This window comes from Mustelus asterias, chromosome 1 (genome assembly GCF_964213995.1).
Source record: "Mustelus asterias chromosome 1, sMusAst1.hap1.1, whole genome shotgun sequence".
NCBI classification, from domain to species: domain Eukaryota; kingdom Metazoa; phylum Chordata; class Chondrichthyes; order Carcharhiniformes; family Triakidae; genus Mustelus; species Mustelus asterias.
Window position 1 is genome coordinate 10,141,643 of NC_135801.1, and position 27,656 is coordinate 10,169,298.

At 46.0% G+C, this 27,656-nt stretch overlaps 1 protein-coding gene across 4 annotated transcripts in view; it reads right to left on the reverse strand.

The window, feature by feature from the left end:
- ccser1 (coiled-coil serine-rich protein 1) overlaps positions 1-27,656 on the reverse strand; it is a 1,298,783-nt gene that overhangs the window by 1,031,473 nt on the left and 239,654 nt on the right. For all 4 annotated transcript variants that reach the window (XM_078209035.1, XM_078209007.1, XM_078209017.1 and 1 more), the window contains exon 3: positions 12,662-12,846. In XM_078209035.1, the coding sequence (XP_078065161.1) occupies positions 12,662-12,846 (185 nt within the window). The remainder of the gene's footprint in view (positions 1-12,661; positions 12,847-27,656) is intronic.

Here is a 27,656-nt window from a genome sequence, read left to right on the forward strand (position 1 = left end):
CTGCTAATGCCGTTGCCACTGAGGGACAATTTAGCACAGCCAATCAACCTAACCCACACATCTTTGGAGAGTGGGAGGAAACCAGAGCACCCGGAGGAAACCCACGCAGGCACAGGGAGAACATGCAAACTCCACACAGTGACCCTAGGCCAAAATTGAACCCGGGTCCCTGGTGCCGTGGCAGCAGTGCTCACCACTGTGCTGCCCATAGCAGTTCCCATATTTTTACAATCCCCTACTCATATACGCATCTAGATTGATAACAAGCATCCATTTTATTTCCCCCAGTGGTTGGAACCAACCCGTTTGCTTCTCATCTGGTACGAGATGAGATGGAACTATCCTCCAGCTAAAGATTGGGAAGCCCAAAATCATGACCTTTGCTGCTCCCCACAAACCCCATTTCCTCACCACCAATTCTGGCAGCTCTCCGAGGATTGATTTGATTTCATTTGATTTATTACTGTCACATATATTAGTGTACAGTGAAAAGTATTGTTTCTTGCGCACTATACAGACAAAGCATACCGTTCATAGAGAAGGAAAGGAGAGAGTGCAGAATGCAGTGTTACAGTCATAGCTAGGGCGTAGAGAAAGATCAACTTAATGCGAGGTAGGTCCATTCAAAAGTCTGATGGCAGCAGGGAAGAAGCTTTTCTTGAGTCGGTTGGTACGTGACCTCAGACTTTTGTACCTTTTTCCGGATGGAAGGTGGAGGAAGAGAGTATCTCTGGGGTGCGTGGGGTCCTTAATTATGCTGGCCGCTTTGCCGAGGCAGCGGGAAGTGTGGACAGAATCAATGGATGGGAGGCTGGTTTGTGTGATGGACTGGGCAACTAGGGTGTTGGTAATCTTGGGAGTCCTGCTTAACCCTTAGCTGAGATCTGCCCCCCAGTGGCGCACCTCGGAATGTCTGACTCAGTGATACAAAAATGCAATTTGCTGACAATTTTCTCATGCTCCCCTCACCAGCCGGCAACGTTCAAATCAGTGCTTTGAAAACCTTCACAGGAGGAGAGAGTTCGGAGCCAAGCAGGCCGCATCGATTCTGAGCCCCGCTCTTAAACATTCTCTGGGCTCACGTAAAGATAAGAGGTCTCGGAAATAATTTAGCCCTCCTATGAGAATACCATCCTTCTGCTAATGTCATGTGGATCTCTGCTGCGGGGTAGAGTCCCACAGAGGTACCACTAATATTGTATTAATGACCTCCATAAAAAATATAACACGGGATCATCTTTTTAAACTGCGAATTAAGATTTTTCCATCTGCTCAGGAGTTGTGCGGGTAACATTTATAACCAATCAGGCTAAAATGTCAATGGACGCTGCAAAAAAAATCCTTTTCCCACAGGTGCAAGAACACTGTGATAATTCACTCATTAATAGCTGCTTCCTCTTCTATTAAGAGGATACCAATAGAGTACAGAAGGAATAGTGTCTACGCAGAATATTAACTATTGTCTGTGATCAACCACATAATTTAAAGCGGCAGGGTTTCCTAATTACACCCATCATTAACATCTATCATTTCAGCTGTACAGCCACACACATTTATCTCCAACTTACTTAATTGGACATCCCATTTCAATCGTTCTAAAGTCCTCACCCCACCACTAGATTTGACCGTGAAAAGTTTATTACAATTAGAACAAGGTGCAGTACAGCAAAGGCAGAGGCCCTTCGGCCCTCCAAGTCCATGCCGATCATGATGCCCTAACTGAACTACAAATTTAAAACCTTTCCGCCTTTACTCGGTCTGTATCCCTCTATTCCTTCCCTGTTCATGGACCCATCCAGATGCCTCTTAAATGTTGCTAATGTGCCTGCTTCCACCACCTCCTCCAAGCACCCACCATCCTCTGCGTGAAAAACCTCCCCTGCACATCTCCCTTAAACTTGCCCCCTCTCACTTTGAACCTGTGCCCCCCTTGTAATTGACACTTCCACCCTGGGAAAAAGCCTCCGACTATCCACCCTGTCTATTCCTCTCATAATTTTGTAGGCCTCTATCAAGATCTCCCCTCAGCCTCCGTCATTCCAGTGAAAACAATCCGAGTTTATTCAACCTCGCCTCATAGCCAACCTCGAGACCAGGCAACATCCTGGTGAACCTTCTTTACACTCTTCCCAAAGCTTCCATGTCCTTCTGGTAGTGTTATTTATTTATTAAAAGTTTATTTATTAGTGTCACAAGTAGGCTTACATTAACACTGCAATGAAGTTACTGTGAAAACCCCCTAGTCACCACGCCCCGGTGTCTGTTCAGGTACACTGAGGGAGAATTTAGCACGGCCAATGCACCCTAAGCAGCACCTTTTTCGGACTGTGGGAGGGAACTGGAGCACCCGGAGGAAACCCACACAGGAAGAATGCGCAGACTCCGTGCAGACAGTGACCCAAGCCAGGAACCGAACCCGGGTCCCTGGCGCTGTGAGGCAGCAGTGCTAACCACTGTGAGGCAGCAGTGCTAACCACTGTGCCACCGAGCCGTCCATGTGTCAGTGTGGTGCTTTAATGAGATTTACCAATTAGGATACATTTCACCTCACAATCTGACTCAATTCAACGTGTCCAAGAACCAATACGACCCCCCCCCCCACCCCCACAGCCCCCCCCCCCCACCCCCACATCCACAGCACCCCCCCCCCCCCTCAAACCCCAGTTTGCTGTGTTGGTGAGGGAAGAGTACAAAGTCACGTTTCCAGATGGATAAACTGAAGAAAAACCAAAATGTGATTCGTCATCTCAACAGGCGGTTTTGAACGGTGTGAGTTTAATAGTTAATAGCTTATTTTATTTGTCACAAGTAAGGCTTACATTAACACTGCAATGAAGTTACTGTAAAAATCCCTTAGTCGCCATGCTCCAGTGCCTGTTCCGGCACCTAACCAGCACGTCTTTCGGACTGTGGGAGGAAACCGGAGCACCCGGAGGAAACCCACGCACACACGGGGAGAACGTGCAGACTCCACACTGACAGTGACCCGAGACGGGAATCGAACCCGGGAGTTCAGGGAGACCATAAGACAAAGGAGCATCAGCAAGCCATTTAGCCAATCGAGTCTTCTCCGTCATTCAGTGAGATCATTGGGGCGGCACGGTGGCGCAGTGGTTAGCACTGCTGCCTCACAGCACCAGGGACCCGGGTTCAATTCTGGCCTCAGGTCACTGTCTGTGTGAAATTTGCACATTCTCCCCGTGTCTGCGTGGGTTTCCTCCGGGTGCTCCAGTTTCCTCCCACAGTCCAAAGACGTGTGGGTTAGGTGGATCGGCCAGGCTAAACTGACCCATAGTGTCAGGGGGATTAGCAGGGTAAATATGTGGGGTCACAGGAATAGGACCTGGGTGGGATTGTTGTCGGTGCAGACTCGATGGGCTGAATGGCCTCTTTCTGCACTGTAGGGATTTTATATGCAGTGACACTTGGCGCTTATACAAGTGCCCCACTCAACCCACCTCTTACTGGGCAAGGGGTGACCCGCACACTAGCTGAACTATAACAGTGGCACTGTGGACATTCACCCTGGCTCCTGTCCAGAACCCGCTGGGTGGAGTGGGACTGCAGTGTGGTTTCCTCCATCAAACTCCGAGACACACGGGCAGTGAAAATGTCTTGTCCTCCCGTTGGTTTTTAATTCGCCGCTGATCACCACATCACTCTCCCGTTAACACGGCTTCACAGCTGAAGGTGAACAGCCAACAAATCTGACACGGCGTTTACCTCAGCGCGAGGCCTCCACGTCAACCGAAGGCCAGGCATCAGCACTCTGTGATTCAGTGAGGTATTTATCCAGGTTCCAACATTCGCAATAACAGATGGGCCAGAGTGTGGCACACATCACACCGGTGACAGGTGCGTCGCAGTGTTATTCCACACCTCTGACAGAGCTGTAAATCACTCGCCTCCGAGGTGAAAATGACTTATTCGAACTCTCCCTCAGGCACGGCAACCTCTTTAGCAGCTCCTGCCGCTGCCGCAGAGCCAGAGACTGGAGGGAGCTCTTCCCCAGCACGGCTAACTCAACAACCTTGACCCTCGTCACAGGACAGGGTGGCGAATGCCATGAATGCTGGAGACACTGGCTGCAGAGTTTCCCCCAGTAAAGGCCTACTGCAGCTCAGTGAGCCTGCAGCCCCTTCCCCCGCCGACTGTGCCGACTTACCAATGTTCTAAGTATTGCCTCACAGCGCCAGGGGCCCAGGTCCGATTCCCGGCCTGTGTCTCTGTCTGTGCGGAGCCTGCATGCTCTCCCCGTGTCTGCGTGGGTTTCCTCCGGATGCTCCGGTTTCCTCCCACAATCCGAAAGACTTGCTGGTTAGGGTGCATTGGCCGTGCTAAATTCTCCCTCAGTGTACCTGAACAGGCGCCGGAGTGTGGCAGCTAGGGGATTTTCACAGTAACTTCATTGCAGTGTTAATGTAAGCCTACTCGTGACACTAATAAATAAACTTAAACATGAATAGGGCGGGAATGGAGGGATACGGACCGGGTAGAGGCAAAAGGTCTTTAGTTTATAAAGGTGCCATGTGCTGGCACAGGCTTGGTGGGCCGAAGGGCCTGAACCTGTGCTGTACAGTTCTTTGTTCTGCTCTTCCAAGAACATCTGCCTGCCCCCCCCACCTCGCAGTCTGCAGTTTATTCATTCGACTCATCTGCCATCTCAGGATCCATCGGACAATCCTCAATCCCGAGGGACTGTCCAAGGAGAAGAGGGCGAAACAAAGACATTTCCGTCAAGGAACAATCCCGCTCAGTACCCCTGCGCTACGACTCTCACCAACTTGTACATGTGTACCATAGAAAGCATTCTTTCTGGTTGTATCACAGCTTGGAATGGCTCCTGATCTGCCCAAGACCGCAAGAAACTACAAAAAGTCGTGAATGCACCCCGGACATTCTCTCTTCCACCTTCTTCCTTCGGGAAAAAGGTCATGTACCAACTGACTCAAGAACAGCTTCTTCCCTGCTACCATCAGACTTTTGAATGGGCCTACCTCGCACTAAGTTGATCTTTCTCTAGTTATAACTATAATACTACATTCTGCACTCTCTCGTTTCCTTCTCTATGAACGGTATGCTTTGTCTGTATAGCGCGCAAGAAACAATACTTTTCACTGTATACTAACACGCGTGACAATAATAAATCAAATCAAATCCTTGATATGTCAGAAGCTTGCAGAGACCGAGAGCAACCACGCCACATCAAGGCTCCATGAAACTCTGGGGCTAGAATGTGGATATGTATGCAAATCACGCTGAGGTGTTTGCATTTCAAACAAAGTGTGGCTGCGGTTGCATAAATTCAAGTGGTTTCCCCAACCACTTGAATGCACATCATCATCATTCATGGTCTTAGTCTGACATCTTGTGGCAGAGATGGGTATAACAGGGAAATGTTACACCATCGAGCTGCGGTACCTCAAATCTTAGTGAAGAATGAAGCTTTGGTGCTCAGTTACTGTGTCCTGGGACTATGAGGTACATGGTGGTCCCCGCAAAATATAATTATTCCAACTGACTGAACAAAAAACGTATTGCATTTATATCGCAATTCTCATGGACAAGGCGCTCCAGAGCACTTTACGGTGATTGAATAATTTTCAAGTGCAGTCACTGTTGTAAAACGTAGCAGCCAATCTGCGCACAGCAAGCTCCCAAAAATAGCAACATAATCATGTCAAGAGACGTGGTTTTAGAGATATAGGGCAGAGGGGATAAATAGTGTGCCAAACTTTCCATGCAACTATAGTACCATAGAAAAGGTACAACACAGAAGGAGGCCATTTGGCCCATCTTATCCATGCCAGCCTGAGGACACGCAGGTGCCCTTTCTAATCTCACCTTCCTTTTACAGATGCACCACAGAAAGTATTCTTTCTGGTTGTATCACAGCTTGGTACGGCTCCTGCTCTGCCCAAGACCGCAAGGAACTACAAAAGGTCGTGAATGTAGCCCAATCCATCACGCAAACCAGCCTCCCATCCATTGACTCTGTCTACACTTCCCACTGCCTCGGCAAAGCAGCCAGCATAATTAAGGCCCCCCATGCATCCTGGACATTCTCTCTTCCACCTTCTTCCTTCGGGAAAAGATACAAAAGTCTGAGGTCACGTAGCAAATTACTCAAGAACAGCTTTTTCCCTGGATTTACCTTGCATTAAGTTGATCTTTCTCTACACCCGAGCTATGACTGTAACACTACATTCTTCACTCTCTCCTTTCCTTCTCTATGAACGGTATGCTTTGTCTGTATAGCGCGCAAGACACAATACTTTTCACTGTATATTAATACATGTGACAATAATAAATCAAATCGAATTACATTAAATTTCTGTATCAGCGAGTAGTTAAGATCTGGAATGCACTGTCTGAGAGTGTGGTGGAGACACATTCACACAGCAAGTGGTTAGGATCTGGAATGCACTGTCTGAGAGTGTGGTGGACGGAGCTTCATTCGAGGCACTCAAGAGGGAATTAGATTATGACCACAAAACAAAGAACATTGAGGGTTACGGAGGGAAGTTGAGGGGGAATGGCACCAGAGGAATGGCTCCATCAGAGAACTAGCACAGATACTATGGGCTGAAGGACCTTCCTCTATGATTTGAAATAACAATGTGTTGTTGGCAGCAAAGTTCTGTGGGGATAGTCTAAGGCTCTGAAAGTCATTGCATCCATTCAAGTTCATACTTGGAAAGAGCTTGAAACAGTCAGAACCATTAGCACCAATAATTGAACCACGACTTTCTCCACTTTCTCAGGAGGTTAAAGAAATTTGGCATGTCCACTACTCACACCAACTTGAACAGATGCACCATAGAAAACATCCATTCTGGTTGTATCACAGTTTGGTATGGCTCCTGCACTGCCCAAGACCGCAAGGAACTACAAAAGGCCGTGACTGTAGCCCAGTCCATCATGCAAACCAGCCTCCCATCCATTGACGCCGTCTACGCTTCCCACTGCCTCAGCAAAGCAGCCAGCATAATTAAGGACCCCACGCACCCCGGACATTCTCTCTTCCACTTCTTCCGTCGGGAAAAAGATACAAAAGTCTGAGGTCACGTACCAACCGACTCGAGAACAGCTTCTTCCCTGCTGCCATCAGACATTTGAATGGACTTACCTTGCATTAAGTTGATCTTTGTCTGCACCCTAGCTATGACTGTAACACTACATTCTGCAACCTCTCCTTTCCTTCTCCCCTATGTACTCTATGAACTGTATGCTTTGTCTGTACCGCGCACAAGAAACAATACTTTTCACTGCATACTAATACATGTGGCAACAATAAATCAAATCAAATGTTTTTTGGACACAAGCCAATATTGTGTGAGGCCATGCTGCTTCTATGGTCGAACTGGCCAGACTCATGCACTTCAGGTACCAGGGAGGCAGCTGGGCTGGGGGTGAGGAGGGGGGCATATCTGCCTCCCTCCCAATATATGGCCCACTTCCCACCTCCAACCCAACTGCCTCCCTTGTACCAACCACCTCCCGGGGGTATGGAGGGGGGCAGATCTGCCCGCCCCCCCCCCCCCCCCCCCCCCCCCCCCCCCCCCCCCTTTTACCTCTCCCCCAGGTCAGGGGGGAAACCTAATAGAGTGAGGGGAGGGATGGTGGGGGGGAGAGACAAAAAGTCACATGACAAACCTGAGTCCAGAATCGCTGCATTTAAGGAAAGGTTTTAAGTACATGAGGGAGAAAGGGATAGTGGTATTTGTTGGACAAGTCAAGTGAAATAGGGCGGTAGGAGGGTCAAACTAAACATAAAACTTAACATAGAAAGTGGGTCAAACATTTTCTAGGTTAAGTTAAAAGTTTACATTAACACTGCAATGAAGTTATACTGTGAAAATCGCCTAGTCGACATCCTCCAACGCTTGTTCGGGTACACTGAGGGAGAATTTAGCATGGCCAATGCACCTAACCAGCACATCTCTGGACACTGAGGGGCAATTAACCATGGCCAATCCACCTAATCTGCACATCTTTGGAGTGTGGGAGGAAACAGGAGAACCCGGAGGGAACCAACGCAGACACGGGGAGAATGTACAAACTCCACACAGGCAGCGACCACCCCCCCCCCCCCCCCCCCCCCCAAGGCTGGAATTGAACCCAGGTCCCTGGCGCTGTGAGACAGCAGTGCTAACCACCCTGCCACCCGATGTTGTAAGCTTGATATAACTCAGTGTAAAATAAGCTGATCATGTAGCGTGGGAGTGGCTATAAATCTCACTAAGGCAGGAAACAAGCAGCTATTTCCATGCAGCGTGATATGCTGTACAAACATCTTAAATTACAGCAATTAACAATGTGGAAACGAAGCCTTGTGTGAGCACATTGAAAAGAGAGGAGGGTTTGAAATGAAGGATATTTACATGACTGGCAGCTGAGAAAAACATCAACTAACTGAGCATGAACAGTCCGATATTACATTTCCCCGGGGTTTGCTCTATCTGGTGAAATCCAGGCCTTTCATGCCTGCTCATTCTCCGGGAAACAACAGCAGTCAGTGATCTGAATTTCAACAGATTTGTTACATGATGGAACTTTTAAAAATCTGGCCATTGATTAGTCGTGGATGTTGAGAAATTCAGGACCAGTTGAACGGCAAGAGAAGGATTGGGAATCTTGAACGGCGGCTGAAGAGGGAAGAACAAAGGCGAGATTTCAACAGGAAGGCAGTTCGAGAGACCCCAATATGCAAACTGCATCGGCAGCAACAATTGACAGGACACTGGGGAGTAAAATTCTCATTACTGCTCAACAAAATGATCTGGAGAAACAAGATGATGAATATAGAACGCGTTTGTGCATCAAACACATCCCTGCTGCAGACTGGGAGCATAAGATCAGAAGAAACAGGAGCTGGAACACGACATTTGGCCCCCTCAAATGGGGTGGCACAGTGGTTAGCACTGCTCCCTCACAGCGCCAGGGACCCGGGTTCAATTCCCAGCTCGGGTCACTGTCTGTGTGGAGTTTGCACATTCTCCCCATGTCTGCGTGGGTTTCCTCCGGGTGCTCCGGTTTCCTCCCACAGTCCAAAAGACGTGCTGGTTAGGTGCATTGGCCGTGCTAAATTTGCCCCCAGTGTACCCGAACAGGTGCCAGAGTGTGGCGACTAGGGGACTTTCACAGTTACTTCATTGCAATGTTAATGTAAGCCGAATTGTGACACTAATAAATAAACTTTAACAAAGCTCATCTTCTATCTTAACTCCACATTTCCACACAAGCCTCATTACCTGAATCCCCTTGGTACCCAATAATCTATCAACCCTTGTCTCGTGTCATTCCTAGTACAGATATGAAGATAACAAAATAAGTAAACACAAGAATCTGTTGAGATGACTGCAGCATTTCATTTAACTTTTGGCAGTTGAACTGTGGACAGTAGAATCTGCGGCCAATGATGAATCTAACATGGAACGGAATGAAAGAATATCATTTTCACTTGTGAGATTCACACATCTCGTTGTATAAGGATGGACCAATAATGCCCAAGTCTTGGAGGAGGAACCTCCCCCTTCTCCAATCAGCTTGGCTCATGTAGATCAGGCCCAGGACAGGGTGGTTTGGTCGCTTGCCCTGTCTTGTCAGCCTGGATCTGAAATGTCTCAACTTGTTGAGACTCTGAATTGGATTTGATTTGATTGAATTGGAAAAGTATTAAAAAAAAGGATGGACCAATTAATACAGATAATGGGGATTACAGACAACTCAACCCAATGTTTGCTCAGGGGCAAAGAGATCGAAATTCAGTGGATCTTTGATGAATTTGAAATAGATCCCATCAACCTTCCATTGTATTGTGATGGCCCCTCTTGATTTGATTTGATTTATTATTGTCACATGTATTAACATACAGTGAAAAGTATTGTTTCTTGCTCGTTATACAGACAAAATATACCGTTCATAGAGAATGTAACAAGGGAGTGCAGAATGTAAGGTTACAATCATAGTTAGAGTATAGAGAAAGGTCAACTTGATGCAAGGTAAGTCCATTCAAATGTCTGACAGCAGCAGGGAAGAAGCTGTTCTTGAGTCAGTTGGTACGTGACCTCAGACTTTTGTATCTTTTTCCCAATGGAGGAAGGTGGAAGAGGGAATGTCCGGATTGCATGTGGTCCTTAATTATGCTGGCTGCTTTGCCGAGGCAGCAGGAAGTGTAGACAGAGTCAATGGATGGGAGGCAGGTTTGCGTGATGGATTGGGCTACATTCATGAGCTTTTGTAGTTCCTTGTGGTCTTGAGCAGAGCAGGAGCCATACCAAGCTGTGATACAACCTGAAAAAATGCTTCCTATGGTGCATCTGTAAAAGTTGGTGAGAGTCGTGGCTGACATGCCAAATTTCCTTAGTCTTCTGAGAAAGTAGAGGCGTTGGTGGGGCTTTCTTAACTATAGTGTTGACATGGGAGGGACACCTGTTGGGATCCGGACACCTAAAAACTTGAAGCTTTCGACCCTTTCTACTTCGTCCCCGTTGATGTAGACAGGGGCATGTTCTCCTTTACGCTTCCTGAAGTCGATGACGATCACCTTCATTTTGTTGACATTGAGGGAGAGATTATTGTTGCCGCACCAGTTCACCAGATTCTCTATCTCATTCCTGTACTCTGTCTCGTCATTGTTTGAGATCCGACCCACTACGGTGGTGTCGTCAGCAAACATGAAAATCAAATTGGAGGGGAATTTAGCCGCACAGTCATAGGTGTATAAGGAATATAGTAGGGGGCTGAGAACACAGCCTTGTGGGGCACCGGTGTTGAGGATGAACTTGGAGGAGGTGTTGTTGTCTATCTTTATTGATTGTGGTCTGTGAGTTAGGAAGTTCAGGATCCAGTCGCAGAGGGAAGTGTTGAGGCTCAGGCCACAGAGTTTGGAGATGGGTTTCTTGGGAATAATAGTGTTGAAAGTGGAGCTGTAATCAATAAACAGGAGTCCTTGTTATCTAGGTCCTCCAGAGTTGAGTGCTGGGCCAAGGAAATGGTGTCTGCTGTGGACCTGTTGCGGTGGTAGGCAAACTGCAGTGGATTCAGGCGGTCAGGGCGGCTGGAATTGATTTGTGCCATGGCTAACCTTTTGAAGCACTTCATAATGATGGATGTCAGAGCCACCGGCCGATAGTCATTAAGGCACGCTGCTTGGTTTTTCTTAGGTACGGGATGATGGTCGTCTTCCTGATGCAGATAGGGCCCTCAGATTGTTGTAAAGAGAGGTTGAAGATGTCTGCGAATATCCCCGCCAGTTGATCCTCGCAGGATCTGAGTGCAAGTCCGGGTATCCCATCCGGGCCAGTCGCTTTCTGTGGGTTGATCCAAAGACCTAAGACATTAGCTGTCTCGACACAAGGGGCGGGATTTTCCAACTGCGTCCACCCCAAAACCAGAAAATCCCGCCCGAGATCAATGGATCTTTGCATGGTCCGCCCCCTGCCCGCTCCGATTCCTGTGGTGGGCGGGATGGGAAAACTCCTCGTTTATCGGTCTAACGTACCACCTTATCTTGAAAAGGACTTTTGACTTGTAACAGGGCACATGGGTAAACCATATTTGTTGGCTGCTTTTAAAATAACAGCAGAAGTTGTTCTGAGACAGAGAGACTGACAGACAGGCATCGAACCAGCTTTAGTCAACCACACAGCCAAGGCAATAAACTGCCATACCTTGAAAAATGGGAGAAAGTCTCTCTCCTATCTATTCCAACTTTAAGTTCAGGTGAGAAGCAACCTGCTAGCAACTCAAATACAAGACACTTCACACCTCACTGAGAATCCACTAATTCCCAAGACCTTCACTCCAGCCAATGCATCAACTCATCTAAGAAACTACAGGCCTGCTACGAAAGCAATTGAACTAATCCCAAATTGCAATTATGTTTACTTTTCTTTATCTGTATCTAATTTTTCTTTGAGTGATGGTGGTTGCATATGTGTCAAGCAAGTGAGTGAAACATCATATTTTTGAACTGCCGGGGCAAGTGTGAAATAAATATCTTTCTTTATTTTTAAACCCACAAAGAAAAAAGCTTGTTGCTGAAGTCTTTTAAATTGGGACAAATCACTCATTCTGAGAGGAAGAAAGTACACACACTCTTTCTTGTTGAAGTTTCCCTTCAGCAACCAAGTGAATAAAGGACAAATTGGGCTAGAAACTGGTCTTGGACAGTCGTATAAGGAAGACATTATTGTATCAGTTGCCCATGGAACGTTTATGCCCTGATCCAGTCCTATGGCCATTAACGAAGCCAAGTCCCATGACGGGCATATAGCAGAGTGCAGGCTCACCAATTTTGGGCGGCACGGTGGCACAGTAGTTAGCACTGCTGCCTCACAATGCCAGGGACCCGGGTTCAATTCCAGTGGAGTTTGCACATTCTCTCCGTGTCTGCATGGGTTTCCTCCGGGTGCTCCGGTTTCCTCCCACAGTCCGAAAGACGTGCGGGTTAGGTGCATTGGCCATGCTAAATTCTCCCTCAGTGTTACCCGAACAGGCACCGGAGTGTGGCAACTAGGGGATTTTCACAGTAACTTCATTACAGTGTTAATGTAAGCCTACTTGTGACTAATAAATAAACTTCACTTTTCCATTCCCTGGAATAAATCTTCTGAAATCAATACATCGATAATGTTTCATAGCTCCGTGCACCTACCATGCTGTTCATCTTGGAAGATGACGAACCCACTCTTTGCCCCTTCAGGCTGTGCAATTCTTCCACCCGCCCGTCTCGAACCCCATGGCTCATGCGCCGTCCAGATGTGCCCTCGGAGGATGACCTCAGGCGCCGCTCCACCCACTTCTCCTCGTGCCGGGGACTGAAAGTCCTGTTCACCGTCACTGCAAAGATTCAACCAGACAGAACAGTGGTCACCTTAACATAAGGGCTCATTGTGGATCGCAGGGTTACAAACACCGCCAGGGAAAGGTTTCATATGAGGTGCATATTGGGACACCTTGTTGAAATTGTACTAGACATTGGTAAAGCCACACTTGGAATAATGTGTACAGTTCTGGTCACCCTATTATAGAAAGGATATTATTAAACTAGAAAGAGTGCAGAAGAGATTTACTAGGATGCTACCGGGACTTGATGGTTTGAGTTATAAAGAGAGGCTGGATAGACTGGGACTTTTTTCTCTGGAGCGTAGGAGGCTGAGGGGTGATCTTATAGAGGTCTATAAAATAATGAGAGGCACAGATAAGCTAGATAGTCAACATCTTTTCCCACAGGTAGGGGAGTCTAAAACTAGAGGGCATAGGTTTAAGGTGAGAGGGGAGAGATCCAAAAGTGTCCAGAGGGACAATTTTTTCACACAGAAGTGGTGAGTGCCTGGAACAAGCTGCCAGAGGTAGTAGTAGAGGCGGGTACAATTTTGTCTTTTAAAAAGCGTTTAGACAGTTACATGGGTAAGATGGGTATAGAGGGATATGGGCCAAATGCGGGCAATTGGGACTAGCTTCGGGTTTAAAAAAAAAAGGGCGGCATGGACAAGTTGGGCCGAAGGGCCTGTTTCCATGCTGTAAACCACTATGATTCTGAGAGAGAGAAAGGGATTTGGACTGGGGACTCAATTAGTCAACTGGAAATTGGTTATTATAAATGTGCGCGTGGAGCATGATAGATCCAGTGAGGTTCGTAGGGGTGATCTGTTAGGAATCTAATTAATCCAGCAGAGAACACTTTAAACTTTGACCCTCTATTACAAAAGCAGTATCTATGACTGTGATAACTTCAATCAGGCCATTGAGGTTGGCCTGCTGGAGTATGAACTGCCTGATTGAATCCTAAGTGATGGCCTAATCAGGGAGCTTCATGCTTCATATTTAAACAAGGGTGTCAGTCTCCCTCTGCTCCCCTGGATCCCAGTAGCACACTGGCTGCACGCTGATGTATAGTGAGATGTTGGTGATGGGACTCTCACCTCCGTGGACTTATTACAGTAACCACCAGAATATGCAAGGCCTGTGCCCCGTTTTGTACAATTAATTCTCATCCTAAAACAGTTTCTGCCTTATTTGGCCCATTTTTATGTATCTTGCGATCCAGGTCAGCATGGCCAATGCACCTAAGCAGGACATCTTTTGGACTGTGGGAGGGGACTGGAGCGTCTGGGGGGGGATCATTCGAGCTCCGCATGGGCGTTTGCCTGGGCCTGGAATCGAATCCAGGTCTCTGGCATTGAGAGACAGCATTGCTAACCATTGTGCCACCGTGCCGCCCCTTTGGGTAAACTGGTTCCCCCTCTGTTAAATCTTTATTGTGACCAACCGAGGAGGGTGAAGTTTCTTCTTTTGCGACGATGCACCTTTTCCAAATCCAAATTTGTTTCACAATTTAAGCTGTGAGCCAATCAAACAAGAATTCCTCACGTCAAATAAACGACAAATTTATTAACCATTAAAGCTAAGGAAAAGAGGAGAAAATGTGATTGCAAGCATTTCGCCCTCTTGCAATCGCACACACAAAGGGGAGGTATGGTGGCACAGTGGTTAGCACTGCTGTCTCACAGGGACCTGGGCTCAATTCCCGGCTTGGGTCACTGTCTACGTGGAGTTTGCACATTCTCGCTGCGTCTGCGTGGGTTTCCTCCGGGTGCTCCGGTTTCCTCCCACAGTCTGAAAGGCGTGCTGGTTAGGTGCATTGGCCATGCTAAATTCTCCCTCAGTGTACCTGAACAGGTGCCGGAGTGTGGCGACTAGGGGATTTTCACAGCAACTTCATTGCAGTGTTAATGTAAGCCTACTTGTGACACTAATAAATAGACTTAACACAAATGGAGTCCAACTAAAAACGAGTTTAAAAAAATGGTTAAATGCCATTTGATTGTCCTTGGGGCAAAGGTTTTAAATGCCTCTGCCAATTTCAAGGGTGAAATCAGATGTAGAAGACATTGTAATTATTAGGGGATTTTCACAGTAACTTCATTGCAGTGTTAATGTAAGCCTTACTTGTGACTAATAAATAAACTTTTAACTTTACTTTATTATGAAATCACAGTTCGTTGATCGATTTGTCTTCTTAAACCAGGTGACACACTTATCCCAAAGGAGAGAGAGCTTTCTTTCAGCTAACTAGTGAAATTTTCAAAGCTAAATCAGAGAGAGAAACAGACTTCTTTTCCAGGTTGCTTCTCAGACTGCCTGTAACACTGCAGCCCAGAACTGAAACTGAAAACAACCCTTGTCACCTGACCTGCACACACAATCCCCCCCCCCTCCACCAATGACATCACCCAAGGCTTTGACTATGATTTTTTTTAAAACCTCTTAAAGGTACACTGACATTACACTGTGTACAGATCGATAAAGACTTAAAAGGCTACAGCATCTTGACTAATCTACAGATCAAAAGACTTGTCTCATCTTGCTCTGGTCTGCACCTTGAAGACTGTGGGGAAAATATCTCCTTGGAGATGAGGAAGCCAAGAGGAGACTTGATTGAGACATTTAAAATCTTGGCGGTTCTATATGGGGTTAGTAGTGGAAAAACTGTTTTGCCATTGGCTGTAGGGTTAATAGCCAAAGTGCACAGGTTTAAGGTGACTGGTGAAATTTGTAAACAAGGAGTTGTTCGGATATGGAATGCATCGTCCGGGATGGGGATGGATACCAAATCAATTGGAGCTTTCAAAGGGAATTGGAAAAAAACACAAAGAAAGGGGGAAAAAGTGCAGGACTATGGGGAAAACAGCAGTGGAGTGGAACTAATTGGATTGGTCTCTGCAGCAGCCAACACAGATTTGATGGGCTGAATGACCATCCCCCGTGCTGCACGATTCTATAATTCGATGATAGGGTTTCCAAATGAACTCCAGCTATTCCTGAAACAGACTTCACTGAGCCAACTATCATCAGACAACAAAGTACAATGGAGAAGTGGCCCTTATTTTGATACGGATCAAAAATTCTGCTTTTGTCACAATTTAATTAGAGGCTTTCCCTGACAAGTGAAGCGCTGGGAAGTTCATTTCTGTTGCGTTCAGCTGCTAATTGAAACTCTGCGTGTTTATACACAGGAGCAGATAAGCAGAATGAGTCGAAGGCGGTGATTGAATCTCGGTTCAAGCTGTGGCCCAAAATCTTTCAAGCTTTGCTTTAATAATTGGATTAGCTGCCTCGGAACTCAATGGCAGCCAAAAGGTGAATTGACAATGACAGCAAAGGGCTGCGAAAAATTCACAGCAGAGAAGACATCATTCTGACTTGCAAATGAGATTCACGGTGGGACAGTGGTATGGATTTTGTTTGATTGGAGAATGATGGTAGGGAGCATGGAGAGTCTAAAACGGAGCTTGTTTTTTTTAAACAGATGTGTGTTCTCTTACATGACACTCTTTCTCTGCCTGTTTACCACACCAGATCACTTCCGGTTGAATACATGAACACATTAACACAACAGAGCCTCAGTAAGCCAATAAGAATTAATACAAATAGATGGCACAGTGGTTAGCACTGCTGCCTCACAGCTCCAGGGACCCAGGTTCGATTCCCGGCTTGGGTCACTGTCTGCGTGGAGTCTGCACATTCTCCCCGTGTCTGCGTGGGTTTCCTCCGAGTGCTCCGGTTTCCTCCCACGGTCCAAAGACGTGCAGGTTAGGTTGATTGGTCATGCCCCTTAGTGTCCCAAGATATGTAGGTGAGAGGGATTAGCAGAGTTAATGTGTGGGATTGTGGAGATAGGGCCGGGAGGCGGAATTGTTGTCGGTGCAGACTCGATGGGCCGAACAGCCTCCTTCTGCACTGTGGGATTCTATGATTTCTATGATAACAGTTACAGCCTCAGGTTTGTGCCTGGCAATGTCACTGAAACGTGCAAATGAGAGGCAATGACCCAGTGACATTATCGCTAGGCTATTAATCCAGAAACTCAGCTAATGTTCTGGGAACCCGCGTTCAAATCCTGACATGGCAGTTGGTGGAATTTGAATTCAATAAAAAATATCTGGAATTAAAAATTCCATGACCATGAAACCATTGTCGATTGTCAGAAAAAACAATCAAGTTCACTAATTTTGCTGGGTGCTTTCTACAGGCCGCCCAATAGTAACAGGGATGTTGAGGAGCAGATAGGGAAACAGATCCTGGAGAGATGTAGGAATAACAGGGTTGTCGTGATGGGAGACTTTAATTTCCCAAACATCGATTGGAATATCCCTAGGGTAAGGGGTTTGGATGGGGAGGAGTTTGTTAGGTGTGTTCAGGAGGGTTTCCTGACACAGCATGTGGATAAGCCTACAAGGGGAGAGGCTGTACTCGATCTGGTACTGGCTAATGAGCCTGGACAGGTGTCGGATCTCTCAGTGGGGGAGCATCTTGGGGATAGTGATCATAACTCTATCTCCTTTACGCTAGCATTGGAAAGAGATAGGATCAGGCAAGCTAGGAAAGTGTTTATCTGGAGTAAGGGGAAATATGAAGCCATCAGGCAGGAGATTAGAGGCATAAATTGGAAGGAGGCATTCTCGAGGAAAAGTACTGAAGTAAGGTGGCAGATTTTCAAGGAATGTTTGTCTGGAGTTCTGCATGACAACGTTCCGATGAGACAGGGAGGTGTTGGTAGGTTACGGGAACCATGGTGCACGAAAGCTGCACTGAACCTAGTGAGAAAGAAAAGGAAAGCGGACAAAAGGTTCAGAGAGCTAGGCGATGATAGGGATCGAGATGAGTATACGGCTTGTAGGAAGGGACTTAAGAAAGAAATTAGGAGAGGCAGAAGGGGTCACGAGAAGGCCTTGGCAGGTAAGATTAAGGAGAACCCTAAGGCGTTCTATAAATATGTGAAGAGTAAAAGGATGAGATGTGAAGAAATAGGACCTATGAAAGGTAAAGGTGAGAAAGTCTGTACAGAACCGGAAGAAATAGCAGGAGGTGCTTAATGAATATTTTGCCTCGGTATTCACGGTGGAAAAAGACCTGGGTGGTTGTACAACAGGATTGAGGCGGAGTGAAAAGATTGAGTATGTGGACATTAAGAAAGAGGATGTGTTGGAAATTTTGAATAGCATCAAGATAGGTAAGTCGCTAGGACCGGATGGGGATGTACCCCAGGTTACTGTGGGAGGCGAGGGAAGAGATTGCAGAGCCTCTGGCGATGATCTTTGCGTCGGCTATGGAGATGGGAGAGGTTCCGGAGGATTGTGGATGTGGTTCCTATATTCAAGAAAGAGAATAGGGATAGCCCAGGAAATTACCGACCGGTGAGTCTAACCTCAGTGGTTGGTAAATTGATGGAGAAGATCCTGAGGGACAGGATTTATGAACAGGGCGGAGAAGTGGCAGATGGCCTTCAACCCGGATAAATGTGTAGTGGTCCATTTTGGCAGGTCAAATGGGATGAAGGAGTATAATATCAAGGGTAAGACTCTTAGCAGTGTAGAGGATCAGAAGGACCTTGGGGTCCGGGTCCATAGGACTCTTAAATCGGCCTCGCAGGTAGAGGAGGTGGTTAAGAAGGCATATGGTGTGCTGGCCTTCATCAATCGAGAGATTGAGTTTAGGAGTCGGGAGATAATGATGCAGCTTTATAAGACCCTCGTCAGACCCCACTTGGAGTACTATGCTCAGTTCTGATCGCCTCATTACAGGAGGGATGTGGAAATGATTGAAAGGGTGCAGAGAAGATTTACAAGGATGTTGCCTGGATTGGTTGGCATGCCTTATGAGGATAGGTTGAGGGAGCTCGGTCTTTTCTCCTTGGAGAGACGAAGGATGAGAGTTGACCTGATAGAGGTATATAAGATGTTGAGAGGTATAGATCTGCACCCACTCTCTGACAGAGCACCTTACCCAGGCCCTATTCCCGTAACCTCACATATTTAGCCCGCTAATTCCCCAAACCCTATACATTTTGGGAGACTAAGAGACAACTTAGCACAGTCAATCAAACTAAACTGCACATCTTTGGAGTGCAGAGGGGAAACCGGAGCACCCGGAGGAAACTCACGCAGACACGGGAAGAACATGCAGACAGTCACCCAAGGCTGGAATTGAACCCGGGTCCCTGGCGCTGTGAGGCAGCAGTGCTAACCAATAAGGGGACAGTGTTATTCTGTCAGATACTCACGTATAATAAATTTGTAGTCAATGTTGTAACGAAATGAATTTCTTTCATAAAAAATGACAAATATGAAATAAACATAGCACTGTACAAATGGTACAAAAGCACATTTAATCTCTTTTTTTAAATGGGTGGTTTGGTGACAGATGCATGGATCAGGAAAATCTAAAATGGATTCAATATAAGCTTCTAAAAGTGCATTGATGATGGCAGCAGAATTGACTGATGCACGAAAGGCTGATGTTTTGAAATTCTAACCTCATCTCTAGTTGACGTTCCCCATCTTGTTCTCCCTAGCTCCAGGTGTAATTTCCTCTGGAATGAATGGACTGTGCCTCCTTATCTTCCGGAGCAGAAATGAATTACTTCCAAATTTCAAATCTCAGTGAAGGAACTAGTTCCCGTAAATGATTAGCTACTTTAATCAGAAAATGACTACATGAAATTTGCACGCCGCCTCTCGCTATCTCGCTCGCTCTCTCTCTCTCTGCCCCTCTCCCTCTCAATCCCGCAGCATCTGGCAGGAATTCCAATTAACTATTTAACTGCAACATTGCTCCTGTATCATCCATCCACATTCGTATGCTGGTGTGTTAAGGATTGGGGGATGTGCAGAGAATGGTATGACTTTACTGCTACTAACATGGTGAAAAGAAAGGTACATGATATCTGAAACGCAGTGTTTGAAAACTTAAAAGTATCCCAAATCTATGACTATAATTAATTGTACATTTTCAAAACAGTGAGATATTTATTTCTTCATTCGTGTCACAAGTAGGCTTGCATTAGCATTGCAATGAAGTTACTGTCAAAATCCCCTAGTCGCCACACTCCGGCGCCTGTTCGGGTACACTGAGGGAGAATTTAGCACGGCCAATGCACCTAACCAGCACGTCTTTCAGACTGTGGGAGGAAACCGGAGCACCCGGAGGAAACCCACGCAGACACGGGGAAAATGTACAGACTCCACACAAACAGTAAGCCAAGCCGGTAAGCGATCCCGGGTCCCTGACGCTGTGAGACAGCAGTGCTAACCGCTGTGCCACCCACGAAACACAGCCTCCAATAGTGTAGCTCTCCCTCAGTACTGCACTGGAGCATCCGGCTTGATTTTTTTGCTCATGTGCGAGACTAGGCTAGAACTCGCAACCTTTTGATTTAGACACGAAGTGGGAATGGAGGGATACAAAAGAGTGGTCTAGTTTGGACCAGGGAGCGGCACGGGTTTGGAGGGCCGAAGGGCCTGTTCCTGTGCTGTATTGTTCTTTGTTCTAGACGCACAGGTTAAAACAACTGACCTACAGGTAACAATTTCATTCTCGCAGGTGGATCCTGCTTCAGAAATAGATATCGACGTGACACCAGTTCAAAATCACCTTGACCCTCATCACGACAATGCCCTCTACTCTAATCGCAATACTACATTCATTTTATGTACAATATCTTCTCTATTCAAGTTATTTAAAAAGGAGGATGTGAGTAAAAACAATTTAATATCCAATATTAATTATTTTTCAAGCTTTATTTCCGACATATTGCAGGTTTATGGGCAGCACGATGGCAGAGTGGTTAGCATTGCTGCCTCACAGCGCCAGGGATGTGGGTTCGGTTCCAGCCTCGGGTCACTGCCTGTGTGGAGTCTGCACGTTCTCCCCGTGTCGGCGTGGGTTTCCTCCGGGTGCTCCGGTTTCCTCCCACACTCCAAGGTGTGCGGATTAGTTTGATTGCCCCTCAGTGTCAGGGGGAGTAGCAGTGTTAGCAGGGGTTACGGGGATAGGCCCTGGGTGGGACTGTTGTTGGTGCAGGCTCGATGGGCTGAATGGCCACTTTCTGCACTGTAGTTATTCTATGATTCTAGGTTTAGGATTGACAATTGCGATTAAATGTATTCCTGGAGGTTTCATCACATGACTTGGCCCCCACATTCCGGCCATTAGTCGCCCAACACAACCATCCTTGTGACGTACGGCCTCCCTACACTAATTGGAAAGCAAAAAGACTCATTGAGCAATGAATGAACTGTCTGTGTGGATCTGCACTTTCTCCCCATGTCGGTGTGAGTTTCCTCCGGGTACTCCGGTTTCCTCCTGCACTCCAAAGATGTGTAGGTTATATGGATTAGCCATGGTAAATGTGTGGGGTTACAGGGGAAGGGCCTAGGTGAAATAATCTGTTGGAGAGTCGGTGCAGACTTGATGGGCCAAATGGCCTCTTCTGCTCAGTAAGAATTCTATGATTTTTTTTTGAGTTTCGCAAGTGTGGGCTGGTGGGGAATGGTCAAGTACTTTGCCTGCTGGGAACAGCCAAAGGAGATGTGCTGTTTGATGTGACCCGTCAGTTGTTGGGAAGTGTGGCTTACGTACCTAGCAGCACGCTGGCATTGAAATTCTTTCACAAGCTTGGTGCTGAAACAGGGCACATCATCCTACTGGATAATGGCTGATTAAATCATTGCTTACTGTGTGTCATACAAACTCAGGAATGGGCCTAAGGCTGCCACTTTCAGTCTTGAAAAGTCCCCAGTCTGCCTCCGATTACCCCAAAAGTCTGAGCAACAGACAAAGCTAGCCAGATCACGCTGCTACTGTGCAGTAACAGCAGGAGTGGTAGTCTCTATTAACAGAATACCGCAGTCTAGGTAGGTATAGGTTGAGAGGCGGTAGATTTAAAACTGAGATGAGGAGGAACTACTTCTCGCAGAGGGTGGTGAATTTGTGGAACTCGCTGCCCCATAGCGCGAATCATTAAATGGTTTCAAGGAGGAGATAGATATATTTCTGATTTTTTAAAAAAGGGTTAAAGGGATATGGGGAGCAGGTGGGGAGGTGGATTTGAGACCAGGGAGAGATCAGCCATGATCTGATTGAATGGCAACACAGGCTCAAAGGGCTGAATTTGCCTACTTCTGCTCCTAATTCCTATACTGTCAAGCCAGAAAGATGTGTTTATCACACAAGTGAATAACATGGTGTATGAATTTCAGTGCCAGTGTGATACCAGGTTTGTTGGCTTTACAGCACAATGACAGGCTTATCATATTAAAAAGCCCACATAGAGTTCTGAAGTTCTGAGTGGTACTGAGCGTTGTGCAGTCATAGAACATTACAGCGCAGTACAGGCCCTTCGGCCCTCGATGTTGCGCCGACCTGTGAAACCAATCTAAAGCCCATCTAACCTACACTATTCCAATATCATCCATATGTTTCTCCAATGACCATTTAAATGCCCTTAATGTTGGCGAGTCCACTACTGCTGCAGGCAGGGCATTCCACGCCCTTACCACTCTGAGTGAAGAACCTACCTCTGACATCTGTCCTATATCTCTCACCCCTCAATTTAAAGCTATGTCCCCTCGTGCTAGCCATCACCATCCGAGGAAAAAGGCTCTCACTGTCCACCCTATCTAATCCTCTGATCATCTTATATGCCTATATTAAGTCACCTCTTAACCTTCTTCTCTCGAATGAAAACAGCCTCAAGTCCCTCAGCCTTTCCTCATAAGACCTTCCCACCATACCAGGCAACATCCTGGTAAATCTCCTCTGCACCCTTTCCAATGCTTCCACATCCTTCCTATAATGCGGCGACCAGAACTGTACGCAATACTCCAATTGCGGCCGCACCAGAGTTTTGTACAGCTGCAGCATGACCTCATGGCTCCGAAACTCAATCCCTCTACCAATAAAAGCTAACACACCGTACGCCTTCTTAACAACCCTATCAACCTGGGTGCCAACTTTCATGGATCTATGCAGATGGACACCGAGATCTCTCTGCTCATCCACACTATCAATCTTCAGCTTTCTGCAACAGGCAAAGTACTGACGGTACCCAACCTGCCCCCGCTTGCAAAACTCAAAACCATGGTGTCCAACATTAGATGGGTTTCCGCAAAAGGACAGCACTTGCTAAACAATCTTGATTGCGCTAAGAATTATAATAACTGTGAATTCAAGATTATCAATTGGGCTCACAGTATGGTTCATTTACGCATACGAGAAGCTACATATATTGTCATGAAAATATTGGAGAAATCCAAAAAATTGGAATATATTCTGTGGGTTGCGTTTGGTCGTATATTTTAAACTGTGGGAAAATGTGAGTAGGCTGATTAAGGCAAGGGCAGAGTGACAGTGTGAATGGAACTCATGCATTCAATATGTTAGCGAGCTTAGTAGCACTGCAAACAGATGTTTACCTAAGGCAATTTAGTAACAATGGACACAGGACATGAATGGGTTGTTAAGAGTTCAAAGGAAGAGATGCAAGGTGCGAAGGAAAGGTGTCATAGGGAAGGAGTTTACTTCTCTTTGAAGCTCTAAAATCTAAAATAAGGAGATGAAAGTAATTAAGTCTGGGAGAGTGCAGCTAAATTGCCCCTTTAGAGTCCCAAGATGTGTGGGTTCGGTGGATTAGCCATGGTAGATGCGTACGGTTATAGGGATGGAGAGGGGGTGGGCCTGGGTGGGATGCTCTTTGAGAGTTGGTGCAGACTTGATGGACCTAATGGCCTCTTCCTGCAATGTAGGGATTTCACTAAAGAAATCAGGTCAGTTAAGGGAAAGATCAAAGAGGGAAAAAAATATTTAAGGAGATCTTGAAACCTGTGCATGGAGCTTTTTTGTTAGATCTCAGCCAACAGCAAGAATAGCTGGTTGTCTCCAAGTATGATGTGGAGATGCCGGCGTTGGACTGGGGTAAACATAGTAAGAAGTTTAACAACACCAGGTTAAAGTCCAACAGGTTTACTTGGTAGCAAAAGCCACACAAGCATTCGGAGCTCCAAGCCCCCTCTTCAGGTGAATGGGAATTCTGTTCACAAACAGGGCATATAAAGACATGAACTCAATTTGCATGAATAATGGTTGGAATGCGAATACTTACAACTAATCAAGTCTTTAAGATACAAACAAAACATTGTGTGAGAAGGAAGCCTAATCTGAAAAACACACAGCTGATTTGCCTCAAAAGCAACCCCAAGAGACGTAACTGCATTGTGTGGTAACATTTATTGGATTGTTATAGATCTTAAAATCTATAAGGTATTTAGAATAGATTGGGAGGGGAGTTAGCTCTGGAAGTAGTTAAGATTTTTTGGAATTGTTTAAATAGTGATACTGTGTAAAAACCATCATCGTAGTTTATTTTACTTTATTGTTTCTTAATAAATATTTACTTTATTAAAATCATCATAAAGAATCAAGGACATAATATTCTGGATTTCAGACTTCTCCTCGTACTATACAAATTGCAAACACAGTTGAGGGCAGCTCTTTCAAGTTTCCCTTCTGGGATTTGAACAACTCGACATTTACCATTAGCTGTTCCCTTAACAGTATTCACACACACGGCAGAAAGAAGGACCATCTCCACACGTTGCACCTTTTTCAACTCATCAATAGCTTGGGGAACAGCCATTCCCTGGTTCATTCCCCGTGGCAATGCCTTAGCCAAACAGTCAATCAATGCATGGCCAAAAGCTTTGATCAGAATGTCTCTTTTTATGGCATAACTCAAGTTCTGTACTACCAAACGACTAATTAACTTTAAGCCTAGGAAGTTCATGATAGTGAAATGTTCTCATCTAATCACTTGTTATAAATTATTAGTGACTCTTTTTCGCTGGTTTTGAATTCTAGAATCACAGAATGATAGAGCACAGAAGGAGGCCATTTGCCTGATGGCATTAATGCTGGCTTCATGGAAGAACTATTAAATTAGTCCCATTCTCCTTGCTCTTTCCCGTTAGCCCTGCAATTTTCTCCCTTCAAGTGTTTATCAATGTCCCTTTTGCAAGTCATGGCAGAATCTGTTTCCATGATCATTTCGGACAATGTATCCCAGATCAAAATTCGCCATATATAGAAAAGAACCTGACCTCATCTCTGGCTCTGCAGTCAATAACATAGGAACGTAGGAATTAGGAGCAGAAGGAGGCAATTCAACCCTTCGAGCCTGCTCCACCATACAATCAGATCATAGCTGATCTCTCCCTGGTCTCAAATCCACCTCCCTACTTGTTCCCCATATCCTTTTAACCCATTTTTGTTTTATCAGAAATATATCTATTTCCTTTGTGAAACCATTTAATGATTCAAGACTCCACCGTGCTATGGGGCAGTGAGTTCCACAAATTCACCATCCTCTGCAAGAAGTAATTCCTCCTCATTTCAGTTTTAAATCTACTGCCTCTCAATTTATACCTGGGGCAGTACGGTGGCATTGCTGCCTCACAGCACCAGGGACCCGCGTTCGATTCCCGGCTTGGGTGACTGTGTGGAGTTTGCACATTCTCCCAGTGTCTGCGTGGGTTTCGTACGGGTGCTCCGGTTTCTTCCCACTCTCCAAAGATGTGCGAGTTAGGTTGATTAGTGTCAGGGGGGTTAGTAGGGTAAATAAATAGGGTTATGGGTATAAAGCCTGGGTAGGATTGTGGTCGGTGCAGACTCGATGGACCAAATGACTTCCTTCTGGACTGTAGGGATTCTATGAAACTTCTAAGACCTCTTGTTCGAGATTATCTTAAATCTCTGTCTGAGGTTACTGACCCTCCTGCCATTCAAGGAGTTTCTCCAATCTGCTCTAACAAAAGCAGTTTATAATTTTAAAACTCCTCGGTAAAAATCTTTGATTATCCTTCTCTGCTCTAAAGAGAGTAATCCCACCTTCTCTAGTCTCCCCATGTCACGAATTCCCTCAGCCCTGTTCCCACTCAAGGAAATCTCTTGGCACCTTTTCCAAGGCCTCAACATTCTTCCTGAAATGCATTGTCCTGAACTGCACTGGGTTGCGAGTTGCTCCAGATTCGGAGTTGGTGACTCCTGCTTTACCTCCAGTCAACCCATCCTGCATATTTCATCACATTAAATTTTTAATCAAGAGTTTAGCCAAGCTCACGCAGTGGTGAAAAGATCAAGCAAGTGAGTGCTGTTACTCATAAGTTATTTACAAAGAGCCGTCAGTTCTCAAGAGCTGTGATCTTCGCATTTTGTCAACTTGCGTTTGGTGGAAACTATATGTAACTATGCAAATAGATGCATAAATGTGGCAGATTTGCTGATTTTGAAGTCTTTCCCATTCTCTCCAAACTTGGCCGGTTCATTCATCTCATGTGTTGTTAACATAGGATTATGAAAATATGGTGACCTCTTGACCTCAAATAGCTGGAAAGATTATTATTACCCCTGATTTTTGCTCTAATCTGTCCTTGATGTGGAATTGTCAAATAGATCACTGACAACCCCGTTCTCTATCAAGAAACCAGTTTCTTTTAGAGTTGTATCCCAACCAAATGGAAGAAAAGCATAATATCTGAAAATGTGAGCTTGTTTCTAGCACTGATACAGCACGAGACTCACTCCTGTGGGACCTGGCGTCAATTTTTCAACCATAGTTGCACATACCTCTACATTATTCCTTGCACCTCAAAATTGTGACAGCAATATCACATATTAAGCTGATCTTTCTCTTCACCTTACCTGTAACTGCAACACTATATCCTGCACCCTACCCTTCTCCCCTTTGTACTCTACGAACGGTATGTTTTGACTCTATAGCGTGCAACACTTGTATCTCAATACATGGAACAATAATGAATCAAAGCAATAATTTGATGGTTCCTCTCATCTTCTCCATTCTTGCCAACTACTGTCATGTTTTCAGCCTCCCATTCTCTCCAAACTTGGCTTTACATCCCGTAACTCCTACTTTATCACACGTTTACCTGATTACTTTTAATGACCACTTAAGCCGCAGCGTGAAATAGGTGCAGAAGTGAGTTACTTCCCTTCCACTGCCTTCAATGGAGAAGAAATTCCCATGTGGTGTATAAGTAATATGGCATTGCCCATTTTACACCATAGAATCAAAAAGCATAGAGAAGGCCATTTGGGCCATCGGACCTGCACCGGTTCTTCAAAAGAGCTCTCTGATTGTTGTTTAGTTACTCATGGGAGGTAGAAACCACTGGCAAGGCTGGTGTTTACTGTCGATAAAGGCAAAATGCTGCACATGCTGGAATCTGAAACAAAAACGGAAAACAGGCTGCATGGCGGCACAGTGGTTAGCACTGTTGCCTCACAGCACCAGGGATCCGGGTTCGACTCCCGGCTTGCGTCACTGTCTGTATGGAGTTTGCACGTTCTCCCCGTGTCTGCATGGGTTTCCTGCGGGTGCTGATTTCCTCTCTCAGTCCAAAGATATGCGGGTTAGGTGGATTGGCCATGCTCAATTGCCCCTTGGTGTCAGGGGGACCAGCTAGGATAGGTGCATGGGGTTATGGGGATCGAGGCTGGGTGGGATTGTGGTCGGTGCAGACTCGATGGGCCGAATGGCCTCCTTCTGCACTGTATGATTCTATGATTATGCTGGAAAATCTCAGCAGGTCTGACAGCATCTGTGGAGATAGAATAGAGCCAATGTTTCAAGTCTAGATGACTCATGGTCACAGCTCAGTGTTTAACTCACTGCCACTTCTCTTCCAGGAATGCCTTCCCTGAAGAAGTGCTGCCTTTCTCTCTGATGTGGAGATGCCAGCGTTGGACTGGGGTAAGCACAGTAAGAAGTCTCACAACATCAGGTTAAAGTCCAA